We start from the raw sequence: 22,047 nt of genomic DNA, 5'->3' as shown, positions 1-22,047 counted from the left end.
TGTCTTTGGTCTGCGCCAAACATGTCTGCTTTGATTTGTCTGTACTAAGCACATTTTTCCAAAAGGCCTGGTCATTGCCTATATGCTCATTGGCAAACTGTAGTCTTGCAAAGGCTTTTTCCTGGCATGCCTCCCATTGAAGGTTAAATTTGTGCAATCTCTTTCTGGTTGTAGAAGCATGCACTACAGTTGCAAGACTTACAGATCCTGTGATTAATATTTGGAGTTCTTGGACTTTTTTCATCAGACTGTCTGCTCTTGCTGGGACAGTCAGTCCTGGTCAAACTGGCAGTCATGGAATGATGTGTTTCAAATAATTTGGAGATCTTTTTAAATCCCTTGCCAGACTCATAGGCATCCACAACCATTTTTTCAGAAGGCCTTACAGAACTCTTTAGATCTTGGCATGATGACACCACACACCTCAATAACAAAGGGAACACCAGACACTAGATATGAGAGGGATATAAATAAGACAAGTTCCACCTGCACTCCCTAAGCAGGTTCTAATCACTGACACACAGTCTTGAGCACCTGATTCTAATTATATGGATTTGAAAGTGTGATAAATGTGTAGGTGTACTTACTTTTTCTGTTAATTTAAATTGTGAAAATTACCACAAAATGTTCATTTTATGTGTCATTTGAGAGAGTGTATCACCTTTATTAGTGTTTCATAGAGGATAAAATGTTTGTTTGTCCAAATATGTTAATAAATAAATAAATAAAATTTCCATGGGGTGTACTTATTTTTTCACATGACTGTACAATATAACCTTTTTAGACAAATACGAGTTAGATAACATCCATAAGTACTGCATTCTTTGCATTTGGACTTCTTCAGAACCTGCTGTCTTTCTGTATGTTCTTTTGCAACCTTATGTTCTTATTAGTGTGGCTGATGAATGGTTTCCTCTGCATTTCTCTCCCTCTGTAACCATGCTCCTTGATCATGTTTCGACTAGTTTGTGTTCTAGCTGTATCTGGTCTTTCTTATTGATGTCTTAAGCAATCCTTGCTGCTGTTTCTTGCCGTTTTTTCTTGATTTTACTCAATTACCCTGTCCAGTCTGCTGGTGGTTTTTCTGCCTGTACATGGTCTTTGAATTTTTGCCAGTTTTGCTGATCTAGCCAATAGGGTGTCCTTCTTTGTGCAAACTGATTATGCTGGACCTTTTCTCAAAATGTATCTTCCCCTTCCTAGCCGTTTTTAAAAATTACCTTTAACCAGCTGGTCCCAAGACAAATTATAGTGGGTGTATGTAGTCAGTTACCTTCAATTTCAGACATGTTCCCTTAGCAGGGTAACCGCATGGGGTAGATCATGACATGACAACCAGAATAGGATTACGTGTCCAAATACTTTTTGTCTCCTTATGACTAGTATATCTTTTATTTTTTTACATTTCTAAACATAACATTCTATTTTTGGGATGTGTTTTGCCTGAAAAGTGTGCTTGGGTAACTGTTGGAAACTCTCTATTCTCTATTCCCTCAGATATGTATAAGTATGTTTAGGTTATAGTTTAATTTCTGTCTCATGAACTTTACAGAATCTGTCTGATGTGTAGGTGCCAGTTTAACATGTCACCATAGGTACTTCCTCTTTTCTCTGAACTACACCATATATGTTCAACAACTGCTGTACATTCTTGTATTGCCTAAGATGTTTTTCATGTATGTGGCCAGACAATTCAACTGCCATATTATTTCCACACAGCAGTACGCTTATGCACGGCTATTTGTACCTATAAAAGCCTCTGTTATTGTATGAATAAATCAGACATCTCTTTGAACTGCTCTGGTTGCCAGTGTGTTCATTTAGACTCTCTGGCGCTGTATACACTCAGTGATAACCCACATGCGCTAGTTTTTCTTTAGAGTAAATGAAGCAGAGGCAAGAAAGGCTGATGGAGGAAAAGTGAAGATAAAGCTGTTATTTGCTTTATCCTTACAGTAACTTTATTTAACATAAATGCCATTTGGTTTGACATGTTTTCTAATGCAGTGAAATTCATACATTTGTAAGTGTAGCTTAAATGTCCAAATATTTTCGGGGCCACTGTATATAATTAAAATTTTAATAAATTCTTATTCAACTACTTCAGTCAACTTCCAAGCTCCATATTAATGTTTCATTTAAATGAACACAATAATTGTATAATAAATTACACTGATTTTCACACAATTACAAGAAAATATTAATTACAAAGCATTTAAAACACTTTAAAAATGTAAATATATATATATTCATGGTTAAATTTTCTAATTTGCTTACTCCGAGCATAACTATGTGAAGCTAAAATTAGCAGCATTTCTCAACAGGCCCATGCTTTCGGTTTAAACTTGGACAATGTACTTAAACAGAAACCATTTTGTCTATGGCAAACAGATTACATTCAGCTTAGAGTTGACTGTCTGATTAAAGAAGGCACAAAATTCTCTTTACCATTAAAAGCTCTCAGACATACTTTAACCTCTCTGTTGAACATCAGGCCTTTTTTCTACATGTTAGAAAATATATTCAAATACAATTACAGATATTTAGTGTACCTTTGAAATTTGAACCCTATGTAGCTTTGTGCCTATTTCCTACACTATTACTCCAGCATTTAAATAGCTTTATTGTTTAAATCATTGCTTCCTAGACAGCATCATTACACATTGTTTAATACCATCAGTTATTGTTCTGGGTGCATGTTTCTGCTGTGATTTACAGACACTGGAGCAGGAAATAAGGATCACAGTGATGTTCTGTCTCCTTGGACCAAGCGTCCCCTAAGTGCCCAGGAGTCCTGCAAGCACAAAATATCACAAGGTGAGATGACACCCATGATACATCAATAAAGCACTAAACACTATACTACACCTGGGTGTGCCACACACTCAGGCTATGCTCAGTGTGGCCCAGGAAACCAACCTGAAAGGAAACAGTGATATCACTCCCGATTCTTTTGCGAGCAAGCTCTTCCACCTCCTTACTGATGTTCTCCTGGGTTGTTCCTTTCACATCGACGTAGTGACAATCAGCACCGGCATAATGACAGGAGATGGCCTAAATCACACACACACACACACACACACACACACACACACACACACACACACACACACACACACACACGTTTCATTGATTACATATAAAACGGAGTGAACTGGCTCAGTTTGTAGTGAAGTGTACCAGTGTATAGACCCAGTTTACCACAAACAAAATGAAAATTGATATTCCTCTCAAACATCCATTATACTAAAGAAACAGGCTTGACAACTTTGCCTTACTGAGTGAAATGTTTCTGCTAAAAGTGAAGTAGATAGGACTTTAGTGCTGTCATGTATTTATGAGCATCACCGTACAAATAAATCTGACTGGTCTCATCACCACAAACATTATCAGCTGAGGAAACAAATTTGATCACACACTCAAATGTGTCTTCTTTAATGTTTCTAGCAACAACAACAACGAAAAAGACATTTCTCATTTGATTACAAAAGATTACTTAAAATACCTTTAAAAAAAACCTTTAAACTGACTGTCCCTCAGCGGTGGAATGAACTCAATAACTCAACAACAACAACAAAAAAGTACTTACACCTGCTCTTACACTGTACACTTTGCTCTTCTAGCACTCAAATAAAAATATTGTATGGTAGCACTACTTGTATAGTATTGTTCTCTGCTTGATATATTGCTTTGCTCGTATTTCCTCATTTGTAAGTCACTTTGGACTTACTTTAGCCCTGTTTTAATGAAACTGAAGACAACTGAGCAGCTTATGAGCTCCAATAAGCATTGGACTGCACCACAGATAATAGATGTGATAGAAATGTTCCAGTAAGTACATTTGACATTTTGCTGTAGCACACTAGATATGAAATGGGAAATAAACTAAAATAAAAGGGGACAATGCAGAATATCAGGTTCAATCCAAGAACCATCTTTACCTTTCGAAAGCCCTGTGTTCGGTTCATTCCTGAGCCGTGGATAAGCAAAGGATGAAAAAACACGGTGTCTCCTGTTCCCATTTCCAAGTGCACTCTGGGATGGCTGGGGTTGTAGTTTTGAATGCCATGGTACATCTTGTTAACACCTCCCTGAGTAGAGAGCAAAGAAAGGAGCTTTATGTGTTCAGAGGGAACATCATTCACACACACTCAGAGACAAACAAGTGATCAACCACTTAATATTTAAAGCTACACTATGTACACTTTTGGAATTTTGGCTTCTCTAGTACAAAAAAGCAGTTGTGAGCTACCTGTGGAAGAACACATAGTAATGTGGGTTGTATTGCCAAGGTGTAACTGTACCCCCAACATTCTCTCTATTTTTACTAAAGCTGGGTGCACACTGTGCGATTTTTAATAGTCCTTTGTTGACTTGTTGCTTGTCAGACTGTACGAACACGATCCCGGCTGTAAGCCAGGTCACACTGTAGGACCTCATTTGTCATTAATGTCAAACTGTATGCCAGTAAAGACGTGAAAAACGGACGCACGCAAGGAGACTCGTACGGAGAAGGAGAAGCCACACTACAGGACTGTGCCTCAGATCTTCTGACACTGACAGAATTTAATCGGAGGAAAAATTTGATCGCAACGGCCGTTAATTGGCTGTCGCAGAACACGTCAAATTAGCGATCAAATACTACAGATTTTGGCCTAGGATTATATTATCTTTTAGGAGTCTCAAAATTTGTCTCAGACGACCAAATCGTGGCCAAAATCGTACAGTGTAAGCTTGGCTTAAGATTAACGTATTACAGATCTTGACTTCGTTTGTATGCACTTGTCTCCATTACTGCAGGCCAATAGGAGCCCTGTGAGGTAGACATGTGACTGTATCATGCCATTAATTTACATTGTAATGGAAAGTAAGTGATTAGCCTGTTTTTTTTTATAGGTTGAAGACAATTAATTTGCAAAAACTAAGCAACATTTTACTGCTCAAGTAGGAAGTTATATAACAAGTACTTAATTATTCAGCTACTCGTGCTTACCACTGCCCTTCCAAAGTTTGTCCCTTTTCCTCACCTCCCACTCTGGGTAGTTGTGCTCCTGCAGGGTGCCCTTGTGAGTGCCAGGCAACACTACCAGGCAGCCATTCTGGCGGCTTACTTTCTCCATTGCTGTCCAAGCACACACGATGCGATCAGCTGGCCGGAATGGGAAGTAGTGCAGGTCCTGGTGCATGGGGTGGCGAGAGGTCTTCTTTCCTGAGACACAGCATGTACAGCTCTGCACTACTGCTCGGAGATTACATCTTAATCAAAAGATTGATACACAAGTTAGTATGTGTGTGTATGTTACCTGTATCAGGGGGTTTGTTGATGAGCATGGTGTGCATAGCCATGATGTTGGGGCCCGTGAAACACTCAACATATTTTAGAATCTGTTACAAGTACAAGCCAAATTTGTTACAATGCCTAAAGCTTTGTTTGCCTTAACCTACTGGATGTGCAAATGTTATAGTGTTTGTGTGGACCTGAGGCAGAGTGCAATAGCGGAACAGCTCCGGGTCCTCCTGGAAGTCCTGAAGTTTAGTCACAGCCTTCTCCCCCTGCACGAACTCAGACTTCGCGATGGACACGTCTCTCATAACCAGCAAGCCAGGAATGTTCACGTCTCCTTTACAAATACACTCAAACTCTTTCCTGCAGGTGCACACACACACATTGAGTCATGAAATATAGCTGTTTTACAGGTCAGGCATCACATTTATAAACATGGCATTTTGCATAAAATGAGCATTTCCATGCACACATTAGGATTTACAAAGTAAAATCAAGAAAAAAATGAATGTAAAGTCTCTACAGGTACTGAAAACGTACATCACTGCATCCATGTAGAAACAAAGGAACCTTGCTTCTGTTAACTGAAACCATTATCACTTAATCTGTGTGCAAATGGTCTGTGATGCACAATTAGCTCTGACTCTTGTAGTTTGTGAAATGGTCTGAATCAACATAGCCTAACTTTATCTAATTGCAGTGTATACACATTATGAAAACTTTCGCTTTCCCCCTTCCCTTATACATTCCACCAGCTTTCTTATAGATACAGTGATAATCAAGACCTTATTTATATGCATTCAAGATTATTAATAAACAAAAAACAGGTATGTTATGAACCTTTTTATGGGTGGGTCAGCTATTTTCACTCTGGAATACAAGCCCAGTTTTGTAAGTGAGGCTCCAGAGTTTGTAATCTGATAAACAACTATTCTTCTGCCACCTTGTGTTCACCATAAAGGTTACAAAATTAAAGATAATCTTGGTCAGACTTTTCCTGTCATGAAAATTTCCATTACAGTGCTGCTAGTTTTCTATATTTATGCATAAATATCACCAAAAACATTGTCAGATTTCTAAGTTCTCCAGTTAGATAAAGAGAACTCAATTAAACAAATGAGACAAAAATATTATACTTGGTCATTTATTTATTGAAAATTATCCAATATTACATATCTGTGAGTGGGAAAAGTATGTGAACCTCTGCTTTCAGTATCTGGTGTGACCCTCAATAACTGCAACTAAATATTTCCGGTAACTGTTGATCAGTCCTGCACATCGGCTTGGAGGAATTTTAGCCCGTTCCTCAGTACAGAACAGCTTCAACTCTGGGATGTTGGTGAGTTTCCTCACATGAACTGTTTGCTACAGGTCTTTCCACAACATTTCTATTGGATTAAGGTCAGGACTTTGACTTGGCCATTCCAAAACATTGACTTTATTCTTCTTTAACCATTCCCTGTTAGAATGACTTGTGTGCTTTGGCTCATTTTATTTATCATGGACAGATATCCTGACATTCTCCTTTAGAAATCGCTGGTATAATTCAGAATTCATTGTTCCATCAATGATGGCAAGCGGTCCTGGCTGAGATGCAGCAAAACAGGCCCAAACCATGATACTACCACCACCACCATGTTTCACAGATGGGATAAGGTTCTTTTGCTGGAATGCAGTGTTTTCCTTTCTCCAAACATAACCCTTCTTATTTAAACCAAAAAGTTTTGGTCTCATCCGTCCACAAAACATTTTTCCATTAGCCTTCTGGCTTGTCCACATGATTTAGGGCAGCAATGTTTTTTTTGGAGAGCAGTCAGTTTCTCCATGCAACCCTGCCATGCACACACCACTGCTGTTCTGATTACATAGTAACTCTGGATGGCCTTTATGTTTCATCATGTGCAGCAGTAAAAGACCTTGGTGTGATTATTGACTCCAGTCTTTCATTTTACGCTTATGTAGATAATATTACTAGGATAGCCTTCTTTCATCTCAAAAATATAGCTAAGATAAGAAATAGAATGTCACTACACGATGCAGAAAATTTAGTTCATGCTTTCATCACCTCTAGGTTGGATTAATGTAATGCCTTACTGTCTGAATGTTCCAGTAGGAGTATAAACAAGCTACAGTTGTCCAGAATGCAGCAACAAGAGTCCTTACTAGAACCAGAAGATATGACCACATCACCCCTATCTTATCCACACTGCATTGACTCCCAGTAAAATTTCACATTGATTATAAAATACTACTATTGGCCTATAAAGCACTAAATGGTCGTGCGCCACAGAAACTGAGCGAACTTTTGGTCTTTTATGATCCGCCACACCTACTTTGATCAAAAGGTGCAGGCTATTTGTTGGTACCGCGAAAAATGAAGGCTACAGCAGGGGGATCAGTTTTCTCTTACAAAGCCCCACAACTACAGAACAGCCTTCCAATTAATGTTCGGGACTCAGACACAGTCTCAGTGTTTAAGTCCAGGCTGAAGACATACTTGTTTAATCAAGCTTTATGTCAATTTTTGTTTTTAGGTAAACGTTCAGATCTACAGGGCTCACAGGCATAGAGTGTTGTGGTGAACTGGGATGTTTGGATGCTGTGACCTTTGTGACCTTGCAGACTATTATACTTGCTCTTGGAGTGATCTTTGTTGTTCGACCACCAATGGTCTTGAATTTCCTCCATTTGTCTGTCTGACTGTGGATTGGTGATGTCCAAACTCTAAAGAGATGATTTTGTAACCTTTTCCAGCTTGATGAGCATCAACAACTCCTTTTCTGAGGGCCTCAAAAATCTCCTTTGGAACAAGATCACACTTTGATAGATCCCTGTTCTTTAAATAAAACAAGGTGCTCACTCACACCTGATTGTCATCCCATTAATTGAAAGCACCTGACTCTAATTTCACCTTTAAATTAACTGCTAATTCTAGAGGTTCACATACTTTTGATTACTCACGGATATGTAATATTGGATCATTTTCCTCAATAAATAAATGGCCAAGTATATTTTTTTTGTCTAATTTGTTTCATTTGATTCTCTTTGTCTACTTTTAAATCTGATTATGTTTTTGGTCATATTTATGCAGATATATAGAAAATTCTAAATGGTTCACAAACTTTCATGCACCACTGTGTGTCAGATGATCACAATCCTGACACAATTACCCCACTTGGTAAGGCCTGAGATACTACACTTCAGTTGGCTGACACACAGCCTGTCACAAGCGCTTCTCTGCAAAACCCTATGCATTTCTAAGTAATGTAAGTTACAATACTGCGAACAATGTGTTTCAGAACTGGTGTATCCTGTTCCTGCTGACCTCAGTGGAACACGTTACCAACCTTAATTAAGAAACCAGCTGACACTACTAAGAGTAGCTTGAGTAATCTTATGTAGTGTGCTTGTGGAGTGACACTCTTGCCTAAATCTATTGATGTCCTCCTCAGAAACCAGGTTTTTGATCAAAATGAAGCCATTTTCTTCATAAGCAAGTCTTTGTTCTGGAGACAGCACGTCTGTATCAAAGGTGTACCTACAGCCAAAATAACACAGTGGATGTGAATGATCATCACAAAGGAGAAAAAACAGCTCATGTTTTATGACATGATATTCGTCACAACAAGATAGGTACTTACTGAAGTGCTTCAGGATGGTGATGTGACAGGTTTCGTGCAGATGTAAAGGATGTGCGCTTTATTACAAGTATTTAAGGAAAATCAATGTCTACTCTTAACAGAAGGGAAAATGGAAATATCACTCACAGACATGACCTCTACCACCATTTCTCCTGCCCATATCTGGTGATCAGCTCAATAAGTCATCTGGGATAGTCATGGATTTGGTTCAGAAAATCCTAAATATGACTTATGTCAATTCTCCATGCCTTGCTCATGTACTTTCTAAGTTAAATGTTATTTGAAGTTAATGTTATTCACTTAAATCTATTTAAAGATTTACCAACATCTAGTTTTTGCTTCTGCCAATTCAAACAACAAAACAAAACAATACAAAATTAGCCTTTTAATATTAAAAGTTCAATCTAACAGCCTCTGTGAAATAACAGTCAGTTTTATTAAAACATTTGGAAGTTTAATTAATCAATAACCTAATATTCAATCATGTAAACAATAAATTAATACTCAGAATTTTACTAGTTTTTAATCTAGGCTCATATAATCAAGTATTCAAGTACACAAGGTCCCCATATCCCTGAACTGTCCCAGAATATTAGATGTCCCATTTTTTTTCTGTTTAGATTTTAACATCCTGAAGCGTTAGAAAACATTTAAAACATTACTTTAAGTAATTTAAGTGCGTCACGTTACAATTAGGTGTATTTCTGACAGACTGAGAGTATTAAAATGACCGTTAGCCAAATGTATTCTCTGTTTTATGCCCTTACTCTTGGGGAAATCCTGGTTCTGTTCCAATTATTCTGACCAATATGGGAGTTTAAGTAACACGGGTACATTTTTTTTTTCTCAAAATACTTGCATAAGAGCAAAAATAAAGGACGAAATTGTTATTCTTTAAAAAAAAAAGAAAAGAAAAGAAAAAAAAGTATATTTGACGAAATTGCTACAATGCCGAAGGCTACAGTTATACGGTAAAATGCATTTCCTGGACCTTTCTTGCATAACCGGCCTCTCCAAGCCTCGAGCTCTGGTGCGTATCTGTCCCCGGACAACACGCATGGACCCTGGGCGAGTTTTCCGCCCCGTTGCCTGAAGAAGCCCCGCGTAAACACATTAGCCGAAGCATAAAAGGATACTACGGCAACACCGGAACGGTCCAGGTGGTTCAGGACAACTTTCAATCTGTCCGCCGCACGTAGAGCCATGTTATTCAGAAAAAAATGATAGTTTCCTGGCAACGTTTTCTCTACAGCGACTAGCTTGTGGCTAATGTTCGCACCGCTAACTGCTTATGTAACTGGGACAAAGTACACAACAGGGGCATTGACATTGACGAGCAGTATCACACAATCAACCCACTTATTTATTGGTGTTTTTAATAAATATAAATATACACGTGTACATTCATTAGAAGACGCATTTGTAGCATTTCTTATTACAATCATTTTGACTGCAACCGTTACCTTCAGCAACACGAATATAAAACCATCTCATTATGAATTCAATACAAAGTTTTGTCACTGTTGTTCCATCACTGGTGTGACTTATATAATGTATTGACTTTATATACAGTGCATCCGGAAAGTATTCACAGCGCTTCACTTTTTCCACATTTTGTTATGTTACAGCCTTACTCCAATATGGATTAAATTAATTATTTTCCTCAAAATTCTACAAACAATACCCCATAGTGACAACGTGAAAGAAGTTTGTTTGAAATCTTTGCAAATTTATTAAAAATAAAAAACAAAAAAGGCACATAAACATAAGTATTCACAGCCTTTGCCATGACACTCAAAATTGAGCTCAGGTGCATCCTGTTTCCACTGATCATCCTTGAGATCTTTCTACAACTCCCCTGGAGTCCATCTGTGGTAAATTCAGTTGATTGGACATGATTTGGAAAGGCACACACCTGTCTATATAAGGTCCCACAGTTAACAAGGCATGTCAGAGCACAAACCAAGCCATGAAGTCCAAGGAACTGTCTGTAGACTGCCGAGACGGGATTGTATCGAGGCACAGATCTGAGGAAGGGTACAGAAACATTTCTGCAGCATTGAATGTCCCAATGAGCACAGTGGTCTCCATCATCCGTAAATGGAAGAAGTTTGGAACCACCAGGATTCTTACGAGAGCTGGCCACCCGGTCAAACTGAGCGATCGGGGGAGAAGGGCCTTAGTCAGGGAGGTGACCAAAAACCTGATGGTCACTCTGACAGAGCTCCAGCGTGTCAGAAGAACAACCATCTCTGCAGCACTCCACCAATCAGGCCTGTATGGTTGAGTAGCCAGACGGAAGCCACTCCTCAGTAAAAGGCACATGACAGCCCGCCTGGAGTTTGCCAAAAGGTACCTGAAGGATTCTCAGGCCATGATGAAACAAAGATTGAACTCTTTCGCCTGAATGGCAAGCGTCATGTCTGGAGGAAACCAGGCACCACTCATCACCTGGCAAATACCATCTCTACAGTGAAGCATGTTAGTGGCAGCATCATGCTGTGGGGATGTTTTTCAGTGTCAGGAACCGGGAGACTAGTCAGGATCGAGGGAAAGATGAATGCAGCAATGTACAGAGACATCCTTGATGAAAACCTGCTCCAGAGCGCTCTGGACCACAGACTGGGGTGAAGCTTCATCTTCCAACAGGGCAATGACCTTAAGCACACAGTCAAGATAACAAAGGAGTGGCTACAGGACAACTCTGAATGTCCTTGAGTGGCCCAGCCAGAGTCCAGACTTGAACCCGATTGAACATCTCTGGAAAGATCTGAAAATGGCTGTGCACCGATGCTCCCCATCCAACCTGATGGAGCTTGAGAGGTCTTGCAAAGAAGAATGGGAGAAACTGCCCAGAAATAGGTGTGCCAAGCTTGTAGCATCATACTCAAAAAGACTTGAGGCTGTAATTGGTGCCAAAGGTTCTTCAACAAAGTATTGAGCAAAGGCTGTAAATACTTATGTAGATGTGCTTTTTTAAATAAATTTGCAAAGATTTCAAACAAACTCCTTTCATGTTGTCATTATGGGATATTGTTGAATTTTGAGGAAAATAATTAATTTGATCCATTTTGGAATAAGGCTGTAACATAAAATGTGGAAAAATAGAAGCGCTGTGAATACTTTCTGGATGCACTGTACATAAACACTGTATATATGTATACAGTATAGATAAGTTCATTCAGACATCCAAACAATGCTCAATTCTGTCAAGAAAACACTCCCTACACCATTACATCTCCAGAAGCAGCCTGAACTATTGACACAAGGCAGGTTGAGCTCATGCTGTTGGTGTCAATCTCTGACCCAACAATATGATGCAACAGAAACTGAGATTTCACACACCAAGCAACATTTTCCAGTCTTAAACTGTCTGGTTTGGGTGAGCCTGTGCCTACTAGAGCCTCAGATTCCTGTTATTTGAAAGCGACTGAAATTTACATCTTCCCATGCCTCTCCCCCAATTCTGAGGATAAAAATGAACATGGTGCATGTGTTCGTAATAAAGCTCCCAGTTATTATATGTCACAAAGACACTGAGCACGCGGAATAGAGATTTTTAAAAATACAAATAAATAAATGCAGCTAATGTAGAACCATGATCTTTCCAGGCTGATGTCACTGAATTCCTGGAATTATTCGCATTATTATCTTCACAATTTAAAGTAGCTCATTTTGGTTTACCATTCAAGTAAATAAGCAAGTAAGTAATTTTAAAAGTAAATAAATAAGAACAAGACATGTAATAGTCCACAAAGTCACAAATGAACCCAGGGTAACTTCTAAGCAACTAAAGACCTCTCTCACACTGGCTGATGTTAATGTTCATGAGTCCATCATCAGGAGAACACTGAATGTGTGCATGGCAGGGTTGCAAGGAGAAAAGCACTGCTCTCCAAAAAGAACACTGCTTCCTGTCTGCAGTTTGTAAAACTTTAATAAAGTTAATGTTTTGGAATGGCCAAGTCATGTTCTGAAATTATCTCAATAGAAATGTTGTAGAAGTACCTGAAACAAGCAGTTCATGTGTGGAAACCCACCAACATCCCATAGCTGAAGCTGTTCTGAGGAATGGGCTAAAATATCTCCAAGCCGATGTGCAGGACTGATCAAGCGTTACCAGAAACGATTAGTCGCATTTATTGCTGCACAAGAGGGTCACACCAGGTACTGAAAGCAAAGGTTCACATACTTTTGCCACTCACAGATATGTAATATTAGATCATTTTCAATAAATAAATGACCAAGTATAATATTTTTTGTCTCATTTGTTTAAATGGGTTCTCTTTATCTACTTGTAGGTCCTGGGTGAAAATCTAATGATGTTCTAGGTCATATTTATGCAGAAAAATAGAAAATTCTAAAGGGTTCATAAACTTTCAATCACCACTGTAGATGGTAGATAGATAGAATTTATTTCAATACATTAATGGAGTTCATAAACTATACATTATAAATATTATACATTTAAAATCTCATCAAAAATTGAGTGGTTAGATTTAGAGTGAGTACTAGAAGTCATAATTCTTGCTACATTTTCAGTCTTAGTACATACACTGAAATTACATTTGAATTGAGTCAGATTAGGCTGGACAACTCCACAATTACTTCACTACTTTCTTTTTGTTTTGTTTCCTGAAGTCATCGTTGACTTCAACATGATCAAATGATCATTCTGTCATCCGGGATGATGGACAGTAGCATGTCAAACTTTTCTTGCATAACTGGCCTCTCCAAGCCTTGAGCCCTGGTGCGTATCTGTCCCCGGACAGCACACATGGACCCTGGGCGAGTTTTCCGCCCCGTTGCCTGAAGAAGCCCCATGTAAACACATTAGCCGAAGCATAAAAGGATACTACGGCAACACCGGAACGGTCCAGGTGGTTCAGGACAATTTTCAATCTGTCCGCCGCACGTAGAGCCATGTTATTCAGAAAAAAATGATAGTTTCCTGGCAACGGTTTCTCTACAGCGACTAGCTTGTGGCTAATGTTCGCACTGCTAACTGCTTATGTAACTGGGACAAAGTACACAACAGGGGCATTGACATTGACGAGCAGTATCACACAATCAACCCACTTATTTATTGGTGTTTTTATAAATATAAACATACACGTGTACATTCATTAGAAGACGCATTTGTAGCATTTCTTATTACAGTCATTTTGGCTGCCACTGTTACCTTCAGCAACACGAATATAAAACCATCTCATTATGAATTCAATACAAAGTTTTGTGCTCTAATATAGCTCGTCACTGTTGTTCCATCACTGGTGTGACTTATATAATGTATTGACTTTATATACATACACACTGTATATATGTATACAGTATAGATAGATAGATAAATTAATTCAGACATCCAAGCAATGCTCAATTCTGTCAAGAAAACACTCCCTACACCATTACATCTCCAGAAGCAGCCTGAACTATTGACACAAATCAGGTTGAGCTCATGCTGTTGGTGTCAGTCTCTGACCCGACAATATGATGCAGCAGAAATTGAGATTTCACACACCAAGCAACATTTTCCAGACTTAAACTGTCTAGTTTGGGTGAGCCTGTGCCTACTAGAGCCTCAGATTCCTGTTCTTTGAAAGCCAATGAAATTTACATCTTCCCATGCCTCTCCCCCAATTCTGAGGATAAAAATGAACATGGTACATGTGTTCCTAATAAAGTGTCCAGTTATTATATGTCACAAAGACATTGAGCGCATGGAATAGAGGGAATAGAGATTTTTTAAAAAAATACAAATTACTAAATGCAGCCTCATGTAGCTAATGTAGAACCATGATCTATCCAGGCTGATGTCATTGAATTCATGGAATTATTCCCATTATTATCTTCACAATTTGAAGTAGCTCATTTTGGTTTACCATTCAAGTAAATAAGCAAGTAAGTAATTTTAAAAGTGAATAAATAAGAGCAAGATATGTAATAGTCCACAAGGTCACAAAGGAAACCCAGGTAACTTCTAAGCAACTAAAGACCTCTCTCTCACATTGGCTAATGTTAATGTTCATGAGTCCATCATCGGGACAACACTGAACAACAATGGTGTGCATGGCAGGATTGCAAGGAGACAACCACTGCTCTCCAAAAAGAACATTGTTGCTCATCAAGATCACGTGGACAAGCCAGAAAACTGATGGAAAAATGTTCTGTGGATAGATGAGACCAAAATAGAACTTTTTGGTTTAAATGAGAAGAGTTATGTTTGGAGAAACATAGAATGGATAGATTGATTGATAGATAGTCAATACAATATATAAGTCGCAACAGTGACAGAACAACAGTGACAAGTTGTTAAAAAAATTCAAAAATACAAGCAAAAGCATTTATTCACCCAGGCGAACAGTAGCTGGTAAGTGTTTCTTTCTTGTTTTTTAGTTGAAACTGGTTTTAGCACCGGATGTCAGATAGAAGCTGTAACTGCGCTTGCTTGTTGCTACGAGCTGTTTACACGTCGCTACATTAGAGCTAATTCCGATATTCATATTCAGTCGGGAGTCGCTCGTTCACGTGATTACACTTTGTTTCGCTAATTAAAGAGGCGTGCCCAGCTGTGAAGCACCCCACCACAGTATTTAAGGTGGTAATATGACTGTTTTTGAAGTAATTCAACTCTCAGTTTTACTACACTACTGCTGCGCAACACTGACTGCTGAGTCACACATGACGCAGGTAATTCATACACGCTTAATCTCTGTCTGATAGATATTTTTCAATTCATTCAAATAAATGGAATCTTATTACACTACTTTATCTCTGTGTCTGATTTATATCGGGCAAAATTCCAGATCTAACAACCTAACTAATGGAAATTAACGGTCATTTTAAACTTCTAATCAAAGTTTGCGCCTCTACAATCAATGACAGCTTTAACTTTATAACTGTGGAAAGACCATGGTATAAACGATAATCCATGGCTAGCTGTGCATTAATCTATTTGAACAAGTGGTTCTTTGCAGCCACATAATGCATTAAAATCATTTAATGCACACCTAGCCTTAGATTATTCCTTACATATAATCTGGGAGAGACAGCTAATTCTGTATGTAAACAGATACTTACCAGTCACGACCTCTCCGAGTTGGAGAGTTGCCAGTGAAGTCTTTCCATTGACTCTCCTCCAATTGAGGTTCTTTGCCAGGGAGTTGGCAATCACCCGCTTCAATATGCACCAGGTGCAGTTGCACACATCTGCCCGGTCAATAAGCACCAACCAGTTTACCTGAAACCGATTTTTAAAAAACACTAATATAATCCATCCATCCATCCATCTTCTACTGCGTACTCCTTCTTCAGGGTCGCGGGGGAACCTGGAGCCTATCCCAGGGAGCATGGGGCACAAGGCGGGGTACACCCTGGACAGGGTGCCAGTCCATTGCAGGGCACAATCACATACACACTCACACATCCATTCATACACTACGGACACTTTAGACACGCCAATCAGCCTACCATGCATGTCTTTGGACTGGGGGAGGAAACCGGAGTACATTAATATAATATAAAATAATATAAAAATAAATAATTAATAAGCATGTATTGCCTCGTCAACTGTCAGTGCTTCTCACTACTCCTGCAGTTACCCTGCCCTGTGTGTTTTCCATGTTTTCCTCCTCTACCAAAGATTAGATCATAACTGTTCCCTCATATCAAAGTGGTGTTGAATGTTGTGCTTTGAGTATGAGTGTGTCATTTTGAGAAAAAAATAAATGCTTTCAATAGCTGTGTAATTGTGCAAGCAAGTCTTTAACAAAAAAGAAAAAAAATTCTCACCAGTTTTTGCTTGTAATCTGGGCTCTGTTGTATCCTTTGCTCCAGACTACGCAGTTGAGGAAAGTCTTGCAGGGGCAGAAACCTTCCTCAATATTTAAAGACTGCACCTGGACCTCCTGTAGCTGAAGCAATCTCAGTGGTTTGTTGGTCCAGCACCATCACTGATTTAGTCGGCACCTCCCTCAGCATGGCTATGATAAAGAAGTAAACAATATTTAAAAATGATGCACACTACAAAACTATACAACTCCATACTTAGTCTTATTCCTAACCTACACAAATTCCTGTAAGATGGCCGAGTGGAAATCACTGTTGGCCCTACCTGGTTCTGATGATTATTGGGGGCCCCTTGTAAAGTTCAAAAGCCTGGCAGTGCTACAAGAGAACACTGTGTTAAGGGAAGTGAGGAAAATGTTCTACAAAATGAATATCTACAAAAGAAAGTCAATCAGACAGCAGAAGAATACAGTCACATGGCGTATCATCCATCAGCTGCCAGTTCTGTAGCATCTCTGTGAACAAGCCGTGTGCTGATGGTGCTGCTGGTAAAGTGGTGGTGGGAACAGGGGTGAAAGTGGCATTTGGGGTGACTGTGGGGAAGTTAACAGTGGGGGCAGGTTTAAGAATTTGTTTGGGTGGTGTGGCACACATCCTCTGAGTCGAACAAACAATGCTCCTGACCTCCAGGGGGGCCATTCCGGACACTCCTCCTAATAAAAAATGAAATTGATCAAAACTAAATGTACACTTCAAAAATATTGACTATATTGCAAAATACTACAACGGTTCATGAAAATACAACTTTAAATACAGCCTCAAAGCATCAAGGAATAGTAAGAGTGATGTGCTGAAAAAATATCAGTATGTTTTACACCTTGGTGATCTTTGCACAGACATTTCCACATCTGACTGGAGGTCTGACCAGGTCCTGCCCTCTTTGGCCTTCCTCCTGCCCTTGTTATAGCTGTCTGTAAAATACAGTTGCATTTAAACATTGAGTGATCCTGAAGGGATTGAATAATGAGAGAAATTTTTGTATGTTGCTAGACTAAAGCTAAGAATTGCACAAACGCCATAAGAAATCCAGTTTTGAGCTGAACAATGGGTCTGTTATCATGCCAAGTTAACAATATAATCTAATAATGGGACTGTGTGGCTGTGTGTTATAACTGACACCTAGCTGAACACTTTACAGTAGGTTTTGTGACTGTACGTCATTCCCTTCAAATGCTATTGAGCTATAAATTATGGTATATTTTTTGTAGGAGCCCATTCGTTATCGAAATACATGGAAATATTTACACATGATTTCATAATTTATTTTATTAAATATAAAAAATCTAAATGCTGTGTGTTATAGCTGACACCTAATCGAACACTATACAGTTGGTTGTGTGACTGTATGTCATTCCCTTCAAATGCTATTGAGCTTTAAATTATGGTATATTTTGTGTATGAGCCCATTCAGTAATGAAACACATGGCAATTTTTTTTTTTTAACATATGATTTAATAGTTTATTTTGTAAAATGTCAAAAATCTAAAAAGGTGTGAGTCATACCTGACACCTAGTCGAACACTATACAGTTGGTTGTGTGACTGTAAGTCATTCCCTTCAAATGCTATTGAAGTTAGAAACGTGTTTAACAACGTCGTATGTAACTATAGAGACGGTCCCTTAATTTCCGCATATCTGCGAATATCGACCGTCCTGTGTCAAACCAACTTTATGCCAGTTTTCTGCCCGAGGATTAGCGCGTTACCTATCCAAAAAAATAAAGACATAAGATGAAAATAAAAAACCATCAGGATCTACTGCATGAATGAATACACAATTTGGGCACTTTGTCACGTCCTCCTGCATCTTATACACGTCATTAACGTTAGCTAAATTACCTAGCCGGCTAGCTAGCTGCTAGTACACCATCTGATGTTATGTTCTCGTCGTATTTTCAAAAAAAAAAAAAAACAACTTACTGACATTTTAAACATCAAACAATATTGTAGACTGAAATTACTCAATTAAATTACTTATGTTCTTCAGCTGAAATGATTCCTATTGAAAACGAAGAATGACTGCAGCCTCGAGGATCCTAACTGATTTAACCGCCAAAACTACACCCCCGGAGGCGGCGGAGCTCCTTAATTCTAACTGTGACCTGACTGTGACTTAACGAACTCGGGCCGAAATTAGATACACACAGATACACGGAGTATGGACCTGCCGCAAGTACACCTGCTTTCAGCAGGGATTGGCCCACACAGCAAAAACCATCTGTCGGCCAGAAGTGGTGTGAACAGTCGGCAGGGCTCTGGGCAATTACCTTTTCACCCATTGAGCCTATAGTGGTGCATTTCTACCGGAATCGGCCCAAATGTGTTTGCTATCTGGGAAGTGTTTCTTTCTTGATTTTTAGTTGAAACTGGATTTAGCATCGGTTGTCAGATAGAAGCGCTTCCTTGTTGCTACGAGATGTTTACACGTTGCTAGATTAGAGCTAATTCCGATATTCATTGGACTTTGTAACTGCCAATCTGCCATATACAAGGCAGATTTCATTCCTGCCTTTGCCACCCACTGCAACCTCAGTGGGATGGATCCGACTGAGACCTGGATCAATACTGAGAACACTGCCACACCCGCTGCCCTAGCCTCCAACTTCAACTTCTCTCATACCTCGTGTCCCAACAGACGAGGGGGTGGTACAGGTTTGTTTCTCTCCAAAACATGGAAATTTACGTGTCTTTCTCCCCCTTGCTCCTACACTTCATTTGAATTGCATGCAGTTACAGTTACTGACCCTGCCAAAATGCACTTTCTTGTTTATTGTCTGCGAGGTCAACTGGGAAAGTTCAACGAAGAGTTTGACATGCTACTGTCCGCCATCTCGGATGACGGAACTCCTCTCGTGGTCCTCAGTGACTTCAACATTCACCCAGACCTGCCACATGCAGCTGATTTTCTTGCACTCCTCCCCACGTTTGACCTCAAGCAGTTCGCCTCACCAGCAACCCACAAAGCCGGCAAACAGCTCAACCTCATCCTCACATGTAACTGCATCACACAAAATCTTCTTATTGCTCCTTTCCACACCTCTGACCATTTATTTATCCAGTTTTGTATTTCTCTCCCCCCACCCCCCTCACTTTCTTCACCTTCTCTCTCCTTTCGTCGCAATCTTCGCTCCCTTTCCCTTTCACACTCCTCCTCCATTGTCACAACCTCACTTCCCTCTGATAGCCACCTCTCCTCACTGGACTTAATTACTGCAACTGACATGCTATATTCCACTCTAACATCTTCTCTTGACAGCATCTGTCCCCAACCTCCAGTCCAGCCTAGCCTACATCACACCCTAGCCCGTACTCTCTTCAAAACCTTTTCTTCTCTTCTCTGCTGCAATTGACAACTACAGACCTGTTTCCCGCTTCCCTTTTCTTTCCAAAACCCTTGAAGCACACAAGTCATTATACCAAAGAATGGTTAAAGAATAAAATTAGTGTTTTGGAATGGCCAAATCAAAGCCTTGACCTTAATTCAATAAAAAATATTGTGTAAGGAACTGAAGCAAGCAGTTCATGTGAGAAAACCCTCCAGAATCCCAGAGTTATTCTGTACAGTTATTCTGTACTTCCAAGCCGATGTACAGGATCGCTCAACAGTTACTGGAAACATTTAGTTGCAGTTATTGCTGCACAAGAGGTCACATGGGTCATATTTATGCAGAAATATAGAAAATTCTAAAGGGTTCACAAACTTTCAATCATTACTCTATATTGCTCAATCACAGCTTTACTAAAGAAAGGGTTGCTGCTAGATAGATATCAAAAGTTGATTTGGTTAGATTTAAAGTGATTGCTACAGGTCATAACTTTTGCTACACTTATAGGAAATTACATTGACTCATTACATGACTCCTTACATGTATTGGTTCAGATGTAGGCTGGACAACTCCACAATTACTTAATGACTTTCTTTTATCTTAACATGCAATCATGTGTCATTTATATTGCGAAATCTTTAGGCTTTATTAAAGAAAGGGTTGCTGCTGAAAGTGGACCACTTCTGTTACAGTGTTGCATTATACACAACTCTGTGTAATGAAAACAATGATGTCTGCTGCACTGTCATTCATTCTTTTTCTCTCCTCTTTGAGGTAAGAACTGATTTTAAATATTTGTTTCTAATCTTTGCTAATGCTTAGGTATTCATAAATTTGAAGCAGTATAATGAATCCCTTAACATCCCAATTTGATTGATTTAGTTTAAATTATTCAGTAACTGTGGGAGGTTTGAGTTTATTTGGGAGCAAGGAGTCTGAAGTTAATTATAACAACAAAAGTAAGTAAAATATAATATATTGCATATCACTGGAATATATTGAGATGATATACCTGCATTGTTGTAGCTACAGTTTGGCATCCACGGATGTCTATGAGGATCTCTGGAATATGAACTTGGACATCGCAAACAAGACGCTCCAGCTCGACTTCTTACAGCAAATGCAAACCAACAGCCTGCAAGCTGAGCGCTACGTCAACTTCACTTTGCAGGACATCAACTACGTGCAAGAGGTTACCAAAATGCTGAAGACGATGAGCAAGAAGGTCAGCAAACCAAACGACATTAGAGACTTCATGACAGGAAGATACACAAGTTACAAGAAATTTCTGGACTTGTTACTTCAGCAATATTTCTTACAGGTAAGAGCTGATATATAGCAATACTTGCATTATATACATGATATCTCCATTATTTTAAAATTTCATAACATATTCTTGACTACAGGGTACACCTTTTATCAATCCAACACCAGCCATGAAGAAATATCTGGCAACTTACAGTAAGACGATGAAGAAAGACCCTATCTACTTTGCTGTGGCTCTCTTGCCCTGTGCCAGGCTCTGGGTATGGCTAGCTAACAATCTGAACATATCTAATACCAATGTCTACTTCACATGGAAGGAAGACAATAAGGATGGCCACCCTGAAAAGCATTACAAAGCTTTACTGAACAAATATCTAAACACACACACAAAAAAAAAATATGCCAAAGACCTGTTCCAAAAGCAAATGCAGAATGAGCATGACTTCTTTGCCACTTCTTAAGTTGATCATATTGTAAATTTTGGCAGGCTTATCCTTTTTTTCATTCAACAGGTTGGTCCTTTACTGAAATTATAAATATAAATGTGTTTAACAAACAGTTGAACCCTCACAAAATCAGCGGACACTTTTTACAATTTTATTAATTGCCTTTGTCATTAATTTTATTGACTTAGATTAGTTCTTGGTTTAAGACATGTATTTCAACACAATCATTTAAAAATGTAA

At 39.0% G+C, this 22,047-nt stretch overlaps 2 protein-coding genes across 3 annotated transcripts; one reads left to right on the top strand and one right to left on the bottom strand.

The window, feature by feature from the left end:
- Nucleotides 1–1,907: 1,907 nt before the first annotated feature.
- phyh (phytanoyl-CoA 2-hydroxylase) lies at nucleotides 1,908–10,224 on the bottom strand. Its single transcript, XM_053649758.1, has 9 exons — nucleotides 10,062–10,224; nucleotides 8,926–8,981; nucleotides 8,712–8,822; nucleotides 5,479–5,647; nucleotides 5,304–5,385; nucleotides 5,028–5,209; nucleotides 3,942–4,091; nucleotides 2,920–3,054; nucleotides 1,908–2,794 (listed from the first exon to the last, which is right to left on the bottom strand). Exons 1-9 carry the CDS (start codon nucleotides 10,128–10,130, stop codon nucleotides 2,741–2,743), a joined length of 1,008 nt encoding a protein of 335 aa, XP_053505733.1. The 5' UTR covers nucleotides 10,131–10,224; the 3' UTR covers nucleotides 1,908–2,740.
- Nucleotides 10,225–20,739: 10,515 nt separating this feature from the next.
- Nucleotides 20,740–22,047, top strand: LOC128623697 (uncharacterized). Of its 2 annotated transcripts, none has more exons than XM_053650849.1 (3): nucleotides 20,740–20,869; nucleotides 21,128–21,416; nucleotides 21,502–22,047. In XM_053650849.1, the coding sequence occupies exons 1-3, from the start codon at nucleotides 20,814–20,816 to the stop codon at nucleotides 21,820–21,822; spliced, it is 666 nt and encodes a 221-aa protein (XP_053506824.1). In that variant the 5' UTR covers nucleotides 20,740–20,813; the 3' UTR covers nucleotides 21,823–22,047. The 2 variants fall into 2 exon arrangements, with proteins under 2 accessions (XP_053506824.1, XP_053506823.1); XM_053650848.1 differs by having other exon boundaries at nucleotides 20,751–20,869; nucleotides 21,122–21,416.

The sequence above is a fragment of the Ictalurus furcatus genome, chromosome 19 (genome assembly GCF_023375685.1).
Source record: "Ictalurus furcatus strain D&B chromosome 19, Billie_1.0, whole genome shotgun sequence".
Classification (NCBI taxonomy): Eukaryota; Metazoa; Chordata; class Actinopteri; order Siluriformes; family Ictaluridae; genus Ictalurus; species Ictalurus furcatus.
Note: the sequence above shows the minus strand (reverse complement) of the source record. Positions and strands in the feature narration are given on the sequence as shown.